General features: G+C 40.9%; 1 protein-coding gene across 4 annotated transcripts in view; it reads right to left on the bottom strand.

Annotated features, from left to right (window-relative positions):
• The window catches only part of ZNF287 (zinc finger protein 287), a 29074-nt gene extending 10389 nt beyond the window's left edge, over nt 1-18685 (bottom strand). Inside the window, exons 1-6 of one of the 4 annotated variants that reach the window (XM_058559589.1) lie at nt 18451-18685; nt 16854-17454; nt 16089-16189; nt 14388-14514; nt 13836-13922; nt 10777-10990 (exon numbers count right to left, since the gene is read on the bottom strand). In XM_058559589.1, the coding sequence (XP_058415572.1) occupies nt 10905-10990; nt 13836-13922; nt 14388-14514; nt 16089-16189; nt 16854-17256 (804 nt within the window). In that variant the 5' untranslated portion in view covers nt 17257-17454; nt 18451-18685 and the 3' untranslated portion in view covers nt 10777-10904. The other 3 variants (XM_058559586.1, XM_058559587.1, XM_058559588.1) reach the window with 3 other exon arrangements.
• Between the last annotated feature and the right edge of the window lie 972 nt (nt 18686-19657).

The raw sequence follows: 19657 nt of genomic DNA, 5'->3' as shown, positions 1-19657 counted from the left end.
GGAGAAGGTCCTGGTAACAGGTGAGGAGAGGGAGACATATTTCATTTTGCTTCCTTGTACTGCTTGAATTTACAAACTACTTTTATTATTTTGATTCAAATCCAAAAATCAGAGTTGACACTAGAAAATGCTTAGGAGTAATGTTAAATGGAAAAAACAGTATCATAACTAGCATGAAGACTCATTAGAACTAGACAAATATTATCAAAATGCTAACAATCAGATTATAGCTTTTTAAAAATATTTTTAAATTTTCAATAAATTGGCTATATTACTTTTATTGCTATTAAGTACTAAAAATGTAGTTCTATTAATTTTATAGAAGAAAAAAATTAAAAACTCCTTCCTCAAACCAGGATTTGTTACTCGCCCCTAAAAAACCAAAATGAGACTGTTAATGGATTGTAGAGGTAGGTGTGTATATACACACAAAAAAGGTGAGACAGGACCAGAAGCTGAGTTTAACTTCTATGTAATCAGAATCAGTCTATGACAGACTGTTCCATATATCTGAAAAGTACCAGAGTTATAATCAAGAAGCTTTAAGTAACAAGTTGGAATGATGACCATGAAATTGCTACGACAAGCATACAATTTAAACCAATCAGTTTATTAGAAATTGAAATCATTAATCACTAAAGCTTAAATATGTGCATATAATTAACCAGAAAGGATTGGTTAGCAGAATCTGTTGGTCAGCAGGGCCAAACAGTGGTATAATATTCCTAATAAAAGAGATGAGTGTTGACTCAGGTCATCAAGGAAAGCTTTGAGGGCCGGCCCTGTGGCTTAGCGGTTAAGTGCATGCGCTCCGCTGCTGGCGGCCTGGGTTCGATCCCGGGCATGCACTGACACACCGCTTCTCCGGCCATGCTGAGGTCGCGTCCCACATACAGCAACTAGAAGGATGTGCAGCTATGACATACAACTATCTACTGGGGCTTTGGGGGAAAAAAAAATAAATAAAAATTATTAAAAAAAAAAAAAAGAAAGCTTTGAGGGGGAGGGTATGACTTGAGTTGAACCTGAAAGAATGGATAGGTCCTCTATAAATATAAGGAACTATAGAAGTTCTGAGACAGGAATGGCCATGGAAGACCAATACTACCACTCTATCTGGGTGAATTATCAAAGTTCCCATTTCCTGAAGCATGACTGATTAGATATCCTAAGCAAAAGTTCAACTTATTATGTATCTCTGAGCTGATAAGAAAGTAAAATCCTCAGAGGTCAAAAATCAAGTAAAAGCAAGAAGACAGAAAGTTAGCAAGAGTTGAAGCTGGCTGCCTGAGATAACTCCTCAATCCTGTTGCGATAACTCCTCAATCCTCCTTAAGCTTCCATTCTGACGGTGCAAGGGGCTCAGGGGACAGAAGCCAAAGTCTGGAGCCCAACCAAGGAAGGAGGCTGACACTATTACACTCTGTATAAGGACAGGCTAGAAAAACAAACAAACCCCCCAAAATCTCATCTCTACAAAGGAAAAAAGGAACTTGCCTTTCTGTCTTGGTGCTCTTTGGTGGGAGAAAAATCTGCCTTCAAAATACCTAAGCATAAACTGCCCCCTCCTGTGGATTTACAGTCCTAATTCATGCTACCTGAATGATGTAAAAAATTCCTCATGCTGAGAAGTCAACTTACAGTGGTCCCAGACTGGCAGTCCCTCCCAGAGGACTATCCTGACTCTAGTCCAGGCTTACTTCCATTATGCCATGTATGTTTTCTCAGTGTTGAGAGTGTGCTGAAATCATTCCCCAAGAATTTAGTGTGCTATACGTGTATTTTGTGTCATTCTGCCAACTAAGGCAAATAAGGCCATAAATTGTGAGAAGAATTAGCTTTTCAAGTACTATGACCCTTAAAATACCTAATGACCAGATAAAGTTAAAGAAAGATGAAGTTTAAAAATGAGATAAAGTTTAAAAAAGTGAAACAGTTCACTCTAAGGTGGCATATTATATTCTGTCATTATTGTTTAATTTACTGTTAATGCTGTATTCTAGGATCCACATTGTAAGATATGTCAGTGTCTTACAATAAAAGAAATAGAAAAGCAAAATGCAAAGGAGTGTAGTGTACTACTTTTGTATAAAAAGGGAGATATAAAAATATATGTATGATTTATTTCTGCAAAGAGAAACACAGGAAGAATAAACCAGGAACAAATGAACATGGTTACCTACAGGGGGTGGATGGGGACAGGCAGAAGGGTGGGAGTGGATACCTTTCTATGTAATAGAGTTTTGACTTCTGAACCATGTTAATGTTTTTACATACTCAAAAACATAAAATTAGATAAAAAATAAAAAAACAAGAAAACATTAAAATTGAACACAAATGGAATTGAACAACCTTAACTGTATATCAAACTATTAAGATATCCAGAAGGAAAGAATTCAACTAACTTTTGAGCCCAGAATTCTGTATACCTTTAGTGGAATATATTCTAAGGACAAAACTTCAAGAAATTTCTAACTGTACCTAGTTTATTAGTAGTGATACTGATATAATTCTGAAACCATTTTTGTGTGTACTATATGATAGAGCAAGTGAATAAATATACTAATGTTGTTGGGAACCAGGTTACTCATTGTATGGGAAAGGAAATACAAAATGAAATATGTAAGGTACAAAATGGAATATCCAGGCCGGGGCCCCATGGCTTAGTGGTTAAGTGAGTGCGCTCCGCTGCTGGTGGCCCGGGTTCAGATCCCGGGTGCGCACTGATGCACTGCTTCTCTGGCCATGCTGAGGCCGCTTCCCACGTACAGCAACTAGAAGGACGTGCAGCTATGACATACAACTATCTACTGGGGCTTTGGGGGGGAAAAAATTATAAAAAAAACAAAACAAAACAAAAAAACAAAATGGAACATCCTTGTAATGTTGGATTTGAATTAGAGTTATCACTTTGAACTCATGATTAAAAAAAAAACTACATACATACATACACACACACACATATATATATATATATATATTTTTTTCCCAGCTCTATCCACTGAACAGATCTAAAAGCAATGGTACCCATGGTAGTGAGTATACTCACTGCCCAGATCCTGGTTTCTAAGTACTTATTCCCCATTAAAATGAACGACAGTTTCTTAGAGAAATTCCAGGTCTAAGGTAGGCACAAGGTGAGCCTAAAGAACATCCTGTGCCAGAAAGCAAGGAAATGCTCAAAGACAAATGGGGACATCTCAAAAGTTCACTGGACTTGGTTTGGAAGGCTCCTACTGAGGTGGTCCAAGATGGTGATGTAGGAAGATTCTGAACTCACCTCTTCCCATAGACACACTGAATCTACAGCTACATCTGGAACAATTCCCTCTGAAAAAGACTTGAAAACTAACTGAAGAGCTGCTTCACATCAAAGGAGAAAAGGGCCACATCAAGGTGGGTAGGAAAGGCTGAGACACGGTTTCACCAAAAACCCCACCCTAGCACGGCGACCCACAATTGGAAGGGATCTCACAAATCCGAGCTTGTCCCTGAGGAGCAAAGGGTTGGTACATCACATCAGGCAACCCAGCCCTTAAGACCTGCACCTGACAGATAAGTCCTCAAGACGTCTGGCTTTGAAAACCAATGGGGCTCGCGTCCACAAGACCTGGGGGTTGTAGCGAACTGAGAGACTGCTCTTGAAGGGCTCATGCACAGACTCATTTGCCCCAGGGCCCAGTGCAGAGGCAGCAGTTTGGAAAGTGCCCAGGCTATACGTGAAGGAGATTCATTTGCTAATCTTAAAGCATCTACTGGAGGGGCAGGGGACCATTGAGATTCTCTCCGGGGACAGAGGCGCTGGTGGGTGCCATTTTTGTGCTCTCCCTCTGCCTTGCTAAAGCTGGCAGACATGTGCCATTCCTGCACTCTCCCTCTGCCTAACTAAAGCCAATGGGCGCCGTCCTTGTGCTCTCCATCTGCCATGCTCCATGGTGCCAGTATCTCCCAGAAAGGAGGTTTTACTCATGTCTGGTGCCCCAGTGTTTGCAGTGGCAGCCCAGGGGACACACCTTGAGCGCCTGGCTCTGGAGGCCAGGGGAACCTGTGTTCCTGGGACCCATGTGACTATAACAATTGAAGAGACAGTTCTTGGCAGACTACCATCCCCAGGGACTGCACAGACAGCAGACTGAAACATACCCCTAGTCTTTCTGAGAAGGAGGTCTACATGCCTGTCCAGGAGCTCTGGCCCGAGGGGCAGATTCTTGGTCTGGCATACTCCTAGAGGCCTACAGAGGTGCTCTCAGGAAACAGAGTCCAGTGGACGCAATCTTGGTGCTTTCCCTCTGCCTCACTCCAGCTTCCTGCTATCTTCCAGAAAGGAGCTTATACCTTGTCTGGTGCCCTGATTTTTGCAACTGCTGCCAGGGCACACCTCTACATCACTTGGCTCTGGAGGCCAGCAGGGCTTGCGCTCACAGGTCCTACAAGACTATAACCAACAGAGAAATAGTTCTTAAACAGCTACTATCTCAGGGCACAGTAAGAGGGAACAGACTCAGGAGCCCAGTCTCTGTGAGAGAGACCTATAAGCTTATCATCACAGCTGCAGCCTGAGGGACAGGCTACTAATTACAGACCTAAGGACTGACTGGAATCCCTTCCAGAGACCTCAAAAGGCAGGCACTATCTTTACGCTCTCCCTCTCCTGTGCTCCAGAGTGCCAGTGTGTTTTGGAGGGGAGTTCTTACACGCGTCTGGTGCCCCGGTTTTTCAGCTGCCACACAGGGGACGTTCCTTGGTCGCCTGGCTCTGGTGGCCAGCGGGGCCTGTGTTCTTGGGTCCCACAAGACTGTAATAATTGGAGACAATTCTTGGCAGGCTATCACCCGCAGAACACTGCACAGACAGCAGACTAAAACATACTCCCAGTCTTTCTGTGAAAGGCCTATTGACTTGTCTAGGAGCTGCATTCAGCCTGAGGGCAGGCTTCAGGTTTGCCACATATCCAGAGACTACAGAAGTGCTATTAGGGAAGGTAGGACAGGGTATGCCATCTTTGCACTCTGCCTCTGCCTTGCAACAGCTCATCGGCACCTCCTAGAAAGCAGCTTACACACTAATCTGGAGCCCAAGTTTTTGCAATTGTTGTATAGGAGATACCTCCAGATCGCTTGGTCTGGAGGCCAGCAGCGTTTACAATTGTGGTCCCATGGGACTGTATATATTTGTATATATACACATATATAGCTGCGACCTGAGGGTCTGGCTTCCGGTCAGCCTGGAACTAGGTGCTGACTGAGATGCCTCCCTCGGGAACACTGACAGGTCTTGGCACACCCTCAACAACTAGAGCTATTAAAAATAAATCAGGCTGCTTGGACAATCACAAAGGTTCAAGAGACAACTAAGAGCTAGGGCAAGGATGAATGATGAGGTTCATCTCCTACGTGAGGCCACTCCTTCAAGGCTGGGAGGACTAGCTGTTTTGCCTAATACACAGAAACAAACACAGAGAATCAAGCAAAATAAGGAGACAGAGGAATATGTCCCAAACAACAAAAAAAGATAAAACCTCAGAAAAAACCCTTAATGAAATGGAGATACATAATTAACCTGATAAAGAGTTCAAAGTAATGGTCATAAAGATGCTCACTGACATTGGGAAAAGAATGGATGAACGCAGTGAAAACCACAATAAAGAGACAAAAAATATAAAAAAGTACCAAACAGAAGTCATAGAGCTGAAGAATATAATACCTGAATTGAAAAATACACTAGAGGGGTTCAATGGCAGACTAAACGAAGCAGAAGAAAGGATGAGTGATCTCAAAGACAAGGCAGTGGAACTCACTCAAACAGAGCAGCAAAAAGAAAAAAGAACTCAAAAAAGTGAAGATAGCTTAAGGGACTTATGGCACAACATCAAGCATTTGCATTATAGGAGTTCCAGAAGGAGAAGAGAGAGACAAAGGGACAGAAAACTTATTTGAAGAAATAATGGCTGAAAACTTCCCTAAGCTGGGGAAGGAAACAGACATTCAGATCCAGGAAGCCCAGAGAGTTCCAAATAAGATGAACTGAAAGAGATCCCCACCAAGATACATTATAATCAAAATGTCAAAAAATAAAGATAAAGAGAGAATCTTAAAAGCAGTGAGAGAAAAACAACTTGTTATGTACAAGGAACCCCCATAAGACTATAGGCAGATTTTTCAGCAGAAACTTCTCAGGCCAGAAGGGAGTGGCACAATATATTTAAAGTGCTGAAAGGAAAAAACTTCAACCAAGAATACTCTACCCAGCAAAGTCATTTAGAACTGAAGGAGAGATAAACAGCTTTCCAGACAAGCAAAAGCTAAAGGAGTTCATCCCCACTAAACTGCCCTTATAAGAAAAGGTAAAGGGACTTTAAGGTGAAAAGAAAGGGTGCTATTTAGTAACAAGAAAACATATGAAAGAATTAATCTCACTGGTAAAGGTAAATATATAGTAAACATAGTGGATTAATCATGTATAAAGCTAGTATGAAGGTTAAATGAAAAAACTAATAAAAATAACTATACAAGAATTAGTTAAGGGACACACAAAATAAAAAGATGTAAAATGTGATACCAAAAACATAAAATGGTGACATCAAAAACATAAAATGTGGTAGGGGAAGTAAAAATGTAGAGTTTTAGAATGTGTTCAAACTTAAGTTGTTATCAACATAAAATAGACTGTTACAAATATAGGTTATTATCTGTAAGTCTCATGGTAACCACAAAGCAAAAACCTTCAGTAGTTACACAAAAGATAATGAGAAAGGAATCTAACCGTAACACTAAAGAAAGTCATCAAACCACAAAGGAAGAGAGCAAGAGAAGAAAGGAAAAGAGAGGAATTACAAAACAACCAGAAAACAATTAACAAAATGGCAATAAGTACATACCTATCAATAATTACTTTAAACGCAAATGTAGTAAATTCTCCCATCAAATGACAGAGAGAGGCTGAATGGACAAAAAAACAAGACCCATCTATATGCTGTCTACAAGAGACTCACTTCAGATGTAAGGACACACATAGACAAAGTGCAGGGATGGAAAAAAGAAAGCTGGGGTAGCTATTCTTAGATAAAATAGACTTTAAAACAAAGACTGTGATAAAAGACAAAGAAGGGCATTACATAATGATAAAGGGGTCAATCCAACAAAAGGATATAACATTTATAAATATTTATGCACCCAACATAGGAGCACCTAAATATATAAAGCAAATATTAACAGACTTAAAGGGAGAGATAGATGGCAATACAATAAGAGTAGATTTTAATAACCCATTTACATCAATGGATAGATCATCCAGACAGAAAATCAATAAGGAAACATCAGCCTTAAATGACACACTAGACCAGATGGACTTAATATATATAGAACATTCCATCTAAAAGCAACATAATACACATTCTTCTCAAGTGCACATGGAACATTCTCCAGAATAGATCATATGGTAGGCCACAAAACAAGTCTTAATAAATTTAAGAAGACTGAAATCATACCAAGCATCCTTTCTGACCTCAATGGTATGAAACTAGAAATCAATTACAAGAAGAAAACTGGAAAAATCACAAATATGTGGAGATTAAGCAACATGCTACTGAACAACCAATGGGTCAACAAAGAAATCAAAACAGAAATCAAAAAATACCTTGAGACAAATGAAAATGGAAAGACAAAATTTATGGGATGCAGCAAAAGCAGTTCGAAGAGGGAAGTTCATAGTAATACAGGCCTACCTCAAGAAACAAGAAAAATCGCAAATAAAAAATCTGACTTTACACCTCAAGGAACTAGAAAAAGAAGAACAAATGAAGCCCAAAGTTAGTAGAAGGAAGGAAATAACAAAGACCACAGTGGAAATAAATGAAATAAAGACTTAAAAAGACAGTAGAAAAGATCAATGAAACTGAGAGCTGGTTTTTTGATAGGAGAAGCAAAATTGACAAACCTTTAGCTAGATTCACCAAGAAAAAAAGAGAGGGCTCAAATAAATAAAATCAGAAATGAAAGAATAGATGTTACAACTGATACCACAGAAATACAAAGGGTCATGAGATTACTATGAACAATTATATGCCAACAAATTGGACAATGTAGAAGAAATGAATAAATTCTTAGAAACATATGACCTTCTAAGACAGAATCATGAAGAAATAGGAAATCTGAATAAAACGTTTACTAGTAAGGAGACTGAATCCGTAATCAAAAACCTACGAACAAACGAAAGTCCAGGACCAGATGGCTTCACTTATGAATTCTATCAAACATTCGAAGAAGAATTAATACCAATCCTTCTCAAACTCTTCCAAAAACTGAAGAGGAAGGAATGCTTCCAAACTCATTTTACAAGGCAAGCATTACCCTGATACCCAAACCAGTCAAGGACACTACAAGAAAAGAAAATTATAGGCCAATATCCCTGATGAACATAGATGCAAACACCCTCAACAAAATATTAGCAAACCAAATTCAACCATACATTAAAAGGATCATACACCATGATCAAGTGGGATTTATTCCAGGGATATAAGGATGCCTCAACATCTGCAAATCAATCAACATCATAAACTACATTAACAAAATGAAGGATAAAAATCATATGATCATCTCAATAGAGGCAGAAAAAGCATTTGACAAAATTCAACATCCATTTATGATAAAAACTCTCAACAAAGTGGGTATAGAGGGAATGTACCTCAACATAATGAATGCCATATATGACAAGGCCGCAGCTAACGTCATACTCAATGGTGAAAAGCTCTTTTCCTCTAAGATCAGGAACAAGACAAAATGCCACTCTCACCACTTTTAGTCAACATAGTACTGGAAGTCCTAGCCACAGCAATAAGGCAAGAAAAAGAAATAGAAGGCATCCGAATTGGAAAGAAAGAAGTAAAACTGTCACTATTTGTAGATGACATAATACTATGTATAGAAAACCCTAAAGACTCCACCAAAAAACTGTTAGAACTAATAAATGAATTTGGTAAAGTTGCAGGGTGCAAAACCAATATGCAAAAATCTGTTACATTTCTATACACTAACAACAAACTATCAAAAAGAGAAATTGAGAAAACAATCCCATTTACAATTACATGAAAAAGAATAAAATACCTCGGAATAAATTTAACCAAGGAGGTAAAAGACCTGTACAGTGAAAATTACAAGACATTGATAAAAGAAACTGAGGATGACACAAATAAATGGAAAGATATTCTGTGCTCGTAGACTGGAAGAATTAATATTGCTAAAATGTCCATATTACCCAAAGCAGTCTACACATTCAATGCAATCTCTGTCAAAATTCCAATGGCATTTTTCACAGAAATAGTACAATAATCCTAAAATCTGTGTGGAACCACCAAAGACCTCAAATAGCCAAAGCAATCTTGAGAAAGAGCAGAGCTGAAGGCATCAAGCTCCCTGATTTTAATCTATATTACAAAGCTACAGTAATAAAAACAGTATGGTATTGGCAGAAAAAGACACACAGATCAATGGAACAGAATAGAGAGCCCAGAAATAAATCTACACATATATGGTCAATTAATCTATGAAAATTTTTGGAAGTGAGAACATACAATGGGGAAAGGACAATCTCTTCAATAAATGGTGTGGGGAAAATTTGACAGCCACATGCAAAACAATGAAACTAGACTACTGTTTTACACCATACACAAAAATTAACTCAAAGAATTAAAGACCTCAATGTAGGACTTGAAACCATAAATCTCCTAGAAGAAAACACAGGCAATAAGCTCCTTGACATTGGACTTGGCAATGATTTTTTTGGATCTGACTCCAAAAGCAAACGCAACAAAAGCAAAAATAAACAAGTGGGACTACATCAAACTAAAAAGTTTCTGCACAGCAAAGGAAATTATCAACAAAATGAAAAGGCAACCTACTGAATGGGAGAAAACATTTGCAAATCATATATTTGATAACAGATTAATATCCAAAATATATCAAGAACTCATATAACTCAACAGCCAAAAAACAATCTGATTAAAAAGTGAGCAGAGGGCCGGCCCCGTGGCTTAGCAGTTAAGTGCGTGCGCTCCGCTGCTGGTGGCCCGGGTTGGGATCCCAGGCGCGCACTGACGCACTGCTTCTCCGGCCATGCTGAGGCTGAGTCCCACATACAGCAACTAGAAGGATGTGCAACTATGACATACAACTATCTACTGGGGCTTTGGGGGAAAAAATAAATAATAAAATTATAAAAAAAAAAAAAAAAAAAAAAGTGAGCAGAGGACCCAAATGGACATTTTCCCAAAGAAGACATACAGATGGCCAATAGGCACATGAAAAGATGCTCAACATCACTAATTATCAGGAAAATGAAATCAAAACCACAATGAGATATCACCTCCCACTTGTCAGAATGGCTATTATTAAAAAGACAAGAAATAACAAGTGTTGGCGAGGATGTGGAGAAAAGGGAACCCTCCTGTACTGTTGGTGGGAATGTAAACTGGTGCAGCCACTATGGAAAACAGTTTTGAGTTTCCTCAAAAAATTAAAAATAGAACTACCATATGATCTAGCAATTCCACTTCTGGGTATTTATCCAAAGAAAATGAAAACACTAATTTGAAAAGATATATGCACCCCCTTGTTCATGGCAGTATTTACAACAGCCAAGATATGGAAACAACCTAAGTGTCCATGGATCCCATGGATGGATGGATGGATAAAGAAGATGTGGTATATATGCACAATGGACTATTACTCAGCCATAAAAAAGAATGGACTCTTGCTATTTACATGCATGAAGGACCTTTAGGGGCATTATGTTAAGTTATTTCACTCAGTCAGACAGAGAAAGATAAATACTGTATGATTTCACTTTTATGTGGAATCTGAAAAAACAAAACAAAAAAACAAACAGGGGCCAGCCCGGTGGCGTAGTGGTTAAGTGTGCGCACTCCTCTTCAGCAGCCCAGGGTTCACAGGTTCGGATCCTGGGTGTGCACCGACGCACTGCTTATCAGGCCATGCTGTGGCGGCGTCCCATATAAAGCAGAGGAAGATGGGCACGGATGTTAGCTCAGGGCTAATCTTCCTCACACACACAAAAAACAAAAACAAAACAAACAAAGCAAAACAAAATACCAAGCTCACAGAAAGAGAAAACAGATTGACGATTCATAGAGGCACGTGTGGGGAGGTGGGCGAAATGGCTGAAGGGAGTCAAAAGGTACAAACTTTCAGTTATAAGATAAACACATCCTGGGGATGTAATGTACAGCATGGCGACTGTAGTTAATAATACTGTACTGCATATTTGAAAGTTGATAAGATGGCAGATCTTAAAAGTTATCATCATAGGAAAAAAAAATTTTGTAACTATGTATGGTGATGGATGGTAACTAGATTTATTGTGGTGCTCATTTCGCAGTGTATACAAATATAGAATCATTATGTTGCATACCTGAAACTAATATAATGTTATATGTGAATTATATCTCAATTTAAAAAAAGGCTCCCATTTCCCAAATTTGGCACAATTGAGTATCAAAAACAACCCCCCCCAAACTAGAATTAATGGACTAACAATGAATTTTTAAAAATTCTATAAGTCCATAGTGTTACATAGACATAAAAATGGGGTGGGAGGAGGGACAACTATTCTTTACAAAAGAATGCAATTAATCATTTAGGAGATATGGCTGGCCCCATGGTGTAGCGGTTAAGTTCACGCGCTCTGCTGCTGGCGGCCTGGGTTCGGATCCCAGGCGCGCACCAAGGCATCGCTTGTCAGGCCATGCTATGGCGGCATCCCATATAAAGTGGAGGAAGACAGACACAGATGTTAGCCCAGGGCCAGTCTTCCTCAGCAAAAAGAGGAGGATTGGCATGGATGTTAGCTCAGGGCTGATCTTCCTTACAAAAAAAAAACAAAGAAGAAGAAGAAGAAGATATGGCTGAACTAGAAAATCACCACGTGGGGCCCGCCCTGTGGCTTAGTGGTTAAGTGTGCGCACTCCGCTTCTGGAGGCCCAGGTTCGGATCCCGGGCGCGCACCGACGCACTGCTTGTCTGGCCATGCTGTGGTGGCGTCCCACATACAGCAACTAGCAGGATGTGCAACTACAATATACAACTATCTACTGGGGCTTTGGGGAGAAAAAGGGAAAAAAATGAGGAAGATTGGCAATGGATGTTAGCTCAGGGCCAGTCTTCCTCAGCAAAAAGAGGAGGATTGGCATGGATATTAGCTCAGGGCTGATCTTCCTCACAAAAAAAAAAAAAAAAAAAAAGAAAATCACCATTTTGCAACCAGCAATGTAATAAAGTAAGGATGGTCAATGGATACTGAAAACCTTAAATAAAGGGTTATCAGAGAATACAATAATCACGTGGCCTCTAAGTATCAATCCACAGATTACTTACTAATTACAAAGGAAAAAAATGCACCTTTAAAATGGAGAGATTTGGTAGACAACACCTTAACCAAACTGAACATCACCCTTAATGAGACTAATTAACATTATGTGTCTTCTGAGGAAATGCGATGGAAAGTACACATCTATAAAGTATTCTTGGCAAAAATGTTTAATCTGAATCTAATCATGAGGAAACAATCAGGCAAATCTAGATTGTGGGTCATTCTCAAAAAAACCTGGCCTGGATCTTTCAAAAAATGTCAATATCATGAAAGATTAAAAAAAAAGAAAAAAGAAAAGGCTGGGGAACAGTTCTAGATTAAAAGGGACTAAAGACACAAGATAACCAAGTGGAACATGTGATTCCTCACTGGATCCTGGACTGGGGAGAAAAATATCTATAAAGGATATTTTGGGATAGTTGGGAAAATCTGAATATTTGACTATACATTAGTTGACATTATTGTCTAAATGTTAAATATTTGGAGTGAGAGAATGGTGTGCTTATGTAGGAGAAGGTTCATGTTCTGAGAACACATATGCAGAAACAGTTAGGGGTGAGATGTCATGATGCCTGCAACTAACTTTCAAGTGGTTCAGTGCAAAACCGAAGTGTGTGTGTGTGTAAAGAGATAAAACACAAGTGGCTAAATGATGATAATCTTTTTTACCTGATTCCAGGTAAAAAATATATAGGTGTTCAAGGTACTGTTCCTGCAACTTTTCTGCAGGTTTGAAATCTTAAAATGAAGCTGTTAGGGAGGAAGAAAGGAATGGGAATAACCAAAAAGTCCATCAATAGAGAATAGGTTCAGTAAGTTATGAGGCACAATAAAATTTGTCTACAATATCTACAAATAAAATTTGCAGATATTTAAAAAAAGAACAAGGAAGCTCTTTACATACTCATTTGGAACACTTATCAAGATATTCTTATAAGTAAAAAAAAGCAAAGTACAAAACAGTGTGTACAGTATGCTAGCATTTATATCAGAAAATAGAGGAAAAATACTTTTATACTGGCTTTATATGCAAACAAAGGAAAATAAATCCCTGAAAGGATGAACTAGAAACAAATAACAGTGGCTGTGTGTTGGGGAGGTGTAGGAACCGTGTGAATGTGGTAGACAGGTGGGAGACTTCTGTCTGTATATATCTGGCTTTATGTATTTTAAAATTTTTGATCCCTGACAAAGCTCTAAGGGACAGGAGCCAGGGGTCATGGAGAAGGATAAAATGAGAGACACGGGGGATAGGTATAAAAATGACATTTGGAAAATCTCTTCTTGAAGATGGCCTCTGTAAAGGAAGCAATGCCAAACAGCTCAGTGTTTTCGACAGGCTGGGATGTCTTTGTGGAAAGTGACTTGGCCATATTTAAAAATATAACTCACTACACTTAGGATAATATAGGCTCTTAAGTGTAAACAATCTCATCTGCTGGTTAGTCTCTCACCTGGACTAGGGCCTTCTAGGATTTCCTTTATCACCATCCATGGTTCTTCCAATATGGGAATCACAGTTGGTCTGTACACTGTAAGTCCTGTTCAGGAGGAATATAATGAGTTTTATCTGGGAGATAAACAGTTGTTAAAATTTTATTACCTGACTTCTTTTTATTCATAAGGACAGATCTCTATAGGAAAACAATAGTTCATGGACATGATCTAATGAATTAGGTCCCTGTCCTTTTCAGAGCCAGGATAAAACTTTCCTGATATCCTGGAGGATATGTGCATGGAGACCACGGGGGAGGCAGGGAGTGGGCAAGGCACGGCACTGAGTGGTGGCCCTGTGAAGCTGTGCCTCATAGTTTTTTCTGATTTTTCATTTGGGAAAAGGGAGTGGAACATAGCTATGTCTGTGCCCGAATGGCATGAGCACATTCATCTGTAGGCCCCATTCTTAGCAAAGTACTTAGAAGCCCAACCCATTTTTAACAACCAAGGACAGAAAAGATACTCTGGTGGGTTTGCTGGGAGGAGGAGTGGGCACAGACGATGCTTACCCAGAGAAACCATGTTCCAGTAGTTCTGTAACGTCACAGTCTTGTACAATTCCTTCTGTACAGGACGCATTAGCTCCCAGTCCTCCTGGGTGATATCCACAGCCACGTCTTTGAATGTCATTGATTCCTAAAACATCAAATATATCTTAACTTGGTTCAAGACAAGTAGGAAGGGGATAGTGATAACACCAGGTGCGTGTGTGGTGGTAGGAATCACAGAATCTTGAGCTTTCGTAGGACCCTAAAGGTTATTTAGTCAAGACCTTCACTCAATGTATGGATGAGCATACCTCAATGGCCCTCAAGGGAAGTATGAAAATAAAGTAGAATTTATCACTTTCAATTGCCACTAGTGCATACACTGGAGGCTTCATCTTAAAGAAGAAAGGGAGGTTTTAAACATAGATGACACAGAGTTGAATGGTTTTCCTTTTCAAGCTTTGCCTTAAGAATAAATTCAGTTATAATTTGAAATTTTAAGATATTTTTGTGTACTCTATGATGATAAGAGCACTTCCTTCCTTCCTTTTTAAAATAAAACTGGTACCCAAACCCATACTGTTGAACTGCTGTACTTTTAGATACATTTCACAACTGGTAAGGTTACCATCCCTCTTGGCTCTTCTTCCTTTTATTAAAAAAATATTCTTAATTACTCTTATGTGTTTTTCAAATAAGCTTTATAAGTTTCTTTAAAAAATTGTATTGGGAGTTTGAAATCACATTAAGTTTACAATCTAGGGAGAACTGACAGTTTTATAATATTCAAGGCTTCTTTCATGTCCTACAGAATGATACAGGGCATGAAGGTACTACAAAATTTATACTATGTATACCAGGCTAACAAGTCTGATAAATTTTGGGGGGGTAATATTCTGAATGGAATCTTTTATTTCATTTTATCATCTATCTGATTTTTATGTATACATAAGGAAGTGATTAATTTTTGTAAGCCATTTTCTGTAGCAGTCACTTTAGTCAAATTTTCTGTTATTGTTTCTAACAGTTTTTCCCTTGATTTTCCTAGGTTTTTCAGGTAAACATTCATATTATCTATAAATAATAATTTCACTCTGGTTATTAATTTCAGACCATGTATATTTTTACAGTGAACCTTTCTCTTAAGGTGGCCTGAGTTGCTATTCCTTAAAGTAACACAGACTCATGATCAACAGTGACACCACATAATACATGGCCTTTAATTACTTGTTAATGAGGAAAAATAATATTAGTAACTGTTGTTTATCTTACTGTGAGCTTATTGATCACTTACTATAATCCAGGCTAACAAATCTCATAATATTTAATCCTCATCATCTAAGAGGAATATTCTATTTACTAGAGTTGAATAACTCAGGCTAGCAGCAGTTAAATATATTGCCCCAAATCACAGGTTCAGTGGCAGAATCAGGAAGCAAACCTAGATCCATCTGGCTGTGGAGGTTGATTCCTTAACCTCTATGAGATATTGCTGCCTTAAAGTCAAAAAGTGAGGAAAGGCATATCAAGGGAAGGCAATGGATCCCATTTCCCATACAGGGCATTCACCTACCTTAACGGGCAGGGTGAGTTAAGGAGAAAAACTGAGGCTTAGGTCCTTGATAGGACCTTTGGGGTCACAGAAGTTAAGAGAGCCAGGATAGAAAATGTCCTCACACACCAAGAAGGCATTTTAAAATCACAGAAGAAACTAAAACTCACTTTGGTCACCAAGTTATTTAGCCATCCTGCCTGGAAAGCATGTCTTCCTTTGGGGTAGTCTTCTGGGGTCTCCTGGGAAAGAGCTGAGTTCTGAGGAGCAGCTAGGGAAGAGAAAGATACCATGATGGAGATTCATCCTATATGAACAGCCTAGGGAACCCTTCACCAAACCGATGCCTCTATTTTCTTAGAGTGGTAAGTCAGAAGGAAACCAGAAACAGCACCCCTACTTCAAAGAATCAGAGGGAAGGGGTAATAACTTGTCCTGAAACATCATTTGTAGGCTTCAAAAACAAGTCTGCTCTGGGACTCTTAAGTATATGTACCAAATTCACAATTTTATACCAAATTCTTATTGATGTAAATTTTGTGAGTTATCTCTTTACTTAATAAGAAAATGTTCTCTGGACCCCTTTCTACCTATTTGGAAGTCTGTTACTATAAAATCAAATTCATAAGGCAAATGATTTATTGGCAGAATGGTTCAAACTTCTGCAGGTAAACTTACTGAGGGCTCACACAGGGGTAATTTGGTTGTGTCTGGTCATTATTTTATGACACATCTCCTCTGGGTTTAGATAATGTGTTTGGTTCCAAGCAATCTGAAGAGGAACACCATGCAGCATGGGGCTCATGTTAAAGCCTGTTCTCACTCACTCACTCACTTTCGTTCTCTCCAATTTCTTTAAAGTGCTGCTCTCTGATGTGCCCGTTGTCTTCTCTAACTACCCAGGTTTCCTCCCCTCTCTGCTCTATAATTCTCACCTTCCTCTTCTAGAATCTGAGTCAAATCCTCCACCAGAGTCACCACTTCTTCGCTGTTCTCTGGGTATTGGGACTTCACCCAAGTCCTAATCTCCCCAGGCAGGATGGTCAGGAATTGTTCCAGCACCAGCAGCTCCAGGATTTGTTCCTTTGAGTGAATCTCAGGTCTCAGCCACTTAAGGCAGAGCTCTCGGAGTTGATTCAATGCCTTTCGAGGACCAGCCAGGTCTGGGTATGGGAAATTCCTAAAATTCTGTCGGCAGGTCTCAGTGTCACGCAAGAGTCTTGAAGCAAGGGTTTCCTTTTCAACATTGTGGGGTCCACACTGAGCCTTGTCTGGCTTCCACATCAGAAGGATTTGGGAGCGTGAAGAATTGGTCATCCTCTTGCTTGGGGCTAACATGGCTACAGACAGGAGAGTCAATCTGGCAATATCCTTTATTTCTCCAGTAGAGAGCCAACTGCTTGAAGTCTCATGCTAGAGCCACAAAGACATTATATCAACGGCTGCTGCAGCCAGGGGCAGAACAGAGTCAAGGTAGAGTTAGCCACCTTAGTTGCAAATTTGGAGCCCAGAATTTGCAGGGATGGTTAAGAGACCCTGAAACACAAGAACAGACCATAAGCTCAAGAATTCCCGGTGTTCTCTACTATACACGTACACAAACAGAAACAGACTACCCAGTGTGCACAGATAAACACATACAGACTTTTACCTTGGTCTCCCTCTCTTATACCCTTAGACTTGTAACATAAATGCAGTTTGCTGGGGGAGGGGGTTGGGACTGTCATAAAAAGGTGGTGATAGAAGCAAAGACTTGAATCATGAGCAAAATGACAGATCAAACTTCTAACTTGAAACAGAAATTAAACATTTTTTACAGAAAAAAATGCTTCAGTCATTGATGATACAGAAGCTGTAATGACTAATTAGCTCTCAATACAACAGAACAAATCTATTAGAACAAACTATGAGGAGAATTTCTTCTCAGCAAAGTGCTAAAGGTTCCCAAGGGAACTGTCTGGAAAAAAGGGCGAGCCATTTACTCGCTTTGCATATTAATGCCAGCCTATTCTAGCTTTTCACTGTCTGCGGGCTGGGGAGACAAGCCGGTTGGACTGGAAAGAAGTAGAACAGATTGGTGTGATTTAAAGCCCATTAAGTGCTTCTACAGGAGACAGTTACTTAGGAATAAATTTGCAACCAGGATCCCGAAGAAAACCTCAGACTAGGCCTGACCTGGAGAAGAACCGAAAACACCTGTCCACGGGCTCCAAATCTGAGCCCTTCTCAACCACTGCCGTGTCACCCAAGCCTGTTTACACGGCCCTGCAGAACAGATGCGCCGGCCTCGCCTCGCCTTCTGTCACCTTCTCTCCCCAGGGGGTCTCCCTATCTCCTCTTTACCCGGAGGGTCGCAGGCAGCGGGGAAGTCAGGACCTGGCGATGCGCTGCGCTGGGACTGGGCCCCCACAGCAGCATGCATACCGTGTTCGCCTCCGCGCACCCGCGAGAAGGGCGCCCACGCGTGGACGGGCTGGGGCTCTTGGCCCTGACCGCGCGGACACTCGCTTCCGGCGCCCGCGACATCATTACCTGCCGCTGGGACCCGGCGGACCCGCAGCCGGAGCGGCCCGAGAGGCCCCGGGCAACAATGGCGGCGGGGGCGCGGGCGCCTGCGTGGCGGGCTCAGTCCCGCGCTGCACAGGGGCCTCTGGTTCCGCCACTTCCCTTCCCCGGAAAGCACAAAGTGTGCCGGCCAGGAGCCCCACGTCCCAGCCTGGTCCTGCCTGAGAAACCCGGCCTGGAAGCCACCGCGCCTCGCGTTCGCCGCGACCTCGCCTCGGCGCCACTGCGCATGTGCACAAAGAGAACGCTGCGCGCCCGCTGAGCCAATCGGAAGCGGTGTCTCGGTCCTCCCCCGCCCGAGCCTTGTTCCTTGGACCTGTCTCCATGGCAACCTCCTCCACCCATCACTATGACTTGCTCGTTAGCCTGAAAGGTTCTGAAGGGAAGTTTAAAGTTTCATTGGGCAGAGGCAGGTCTGCTAGACGACTTGGAGGTCGGGGAGCTACTAGCATCTGGGGGATGGGGATGTGGAGGTTGAAGCCCCGTGCTAATTAACCAGAGAAAACCTAGTGTCAGAGTTCCTGGAGGAAGAATGGGCACGGAAGATGTGGGGTCTAATGGCAGAAAGACCCAAAGTGCTGGTTCCGACTTTGTGTATAAACATTCTCTGTTAAAGGTTCTGAGCCCCTCAGAATCTGATTCTGAGACTCTCAGATTGGGGAAAAAACAACATCCAACAGTAGGTTGTTTATAAGAGACATAAAACAAAGATACATAAAACATTTGAAAATGGGCCGGCCCGTGGCTTAGCGGTTAAGTGCGCGCGCTCTGCTACTGGCAGCCTGGGTTGGGATCCCGGGCGCGCACTGACGCACTGCTTCTCTGGCCATGCTGAGGCCACATCTCACGTACAGCAACTGGAAGGATGTGCAACTACGACATACAACTATCTACTGGGGCTTTGGGGGGAAAAAAAAGGAGGAGGATTGGCAATAGATGTTAGCTCAGAGCTGGTCTTCCTCAGCAAAAAGAGGAGGATTAGCACGGATGTTAGCTCAGGGCTGATCTTCCTCACACACACACACAAAATAAATAAAACATTTGAAAATGGGCTGGCCCCGTGGCTTAGCGGTTAAGTGGACGTGCTCCGCTGCTGGTGGCCCGGTTCAGATCTCCGGCACTCACAGATGCGCTGCTTCTCCGGCCATGCTGAGGCGGCGTCCCACATACAGCA

The sequence above is a fragment of the Diceros bicornis genome, chromosome 18, assembly GCF_020826845.1.
Source record: "Diceros bicornis minor isolate mBicDic1 chromosome 18, mDicBic1.mat.cur, whole genome shotgun sequence".
Lineage (NCBI taxonomy): Eukaryota > Metazoa > Chordata > Mammalia > Perissodactyla > Rhinocerotidae > Diceros > Diceros bicornis.
This window is presented reverse-complemented; position numbering and strand designations above follow the sequence as displayed.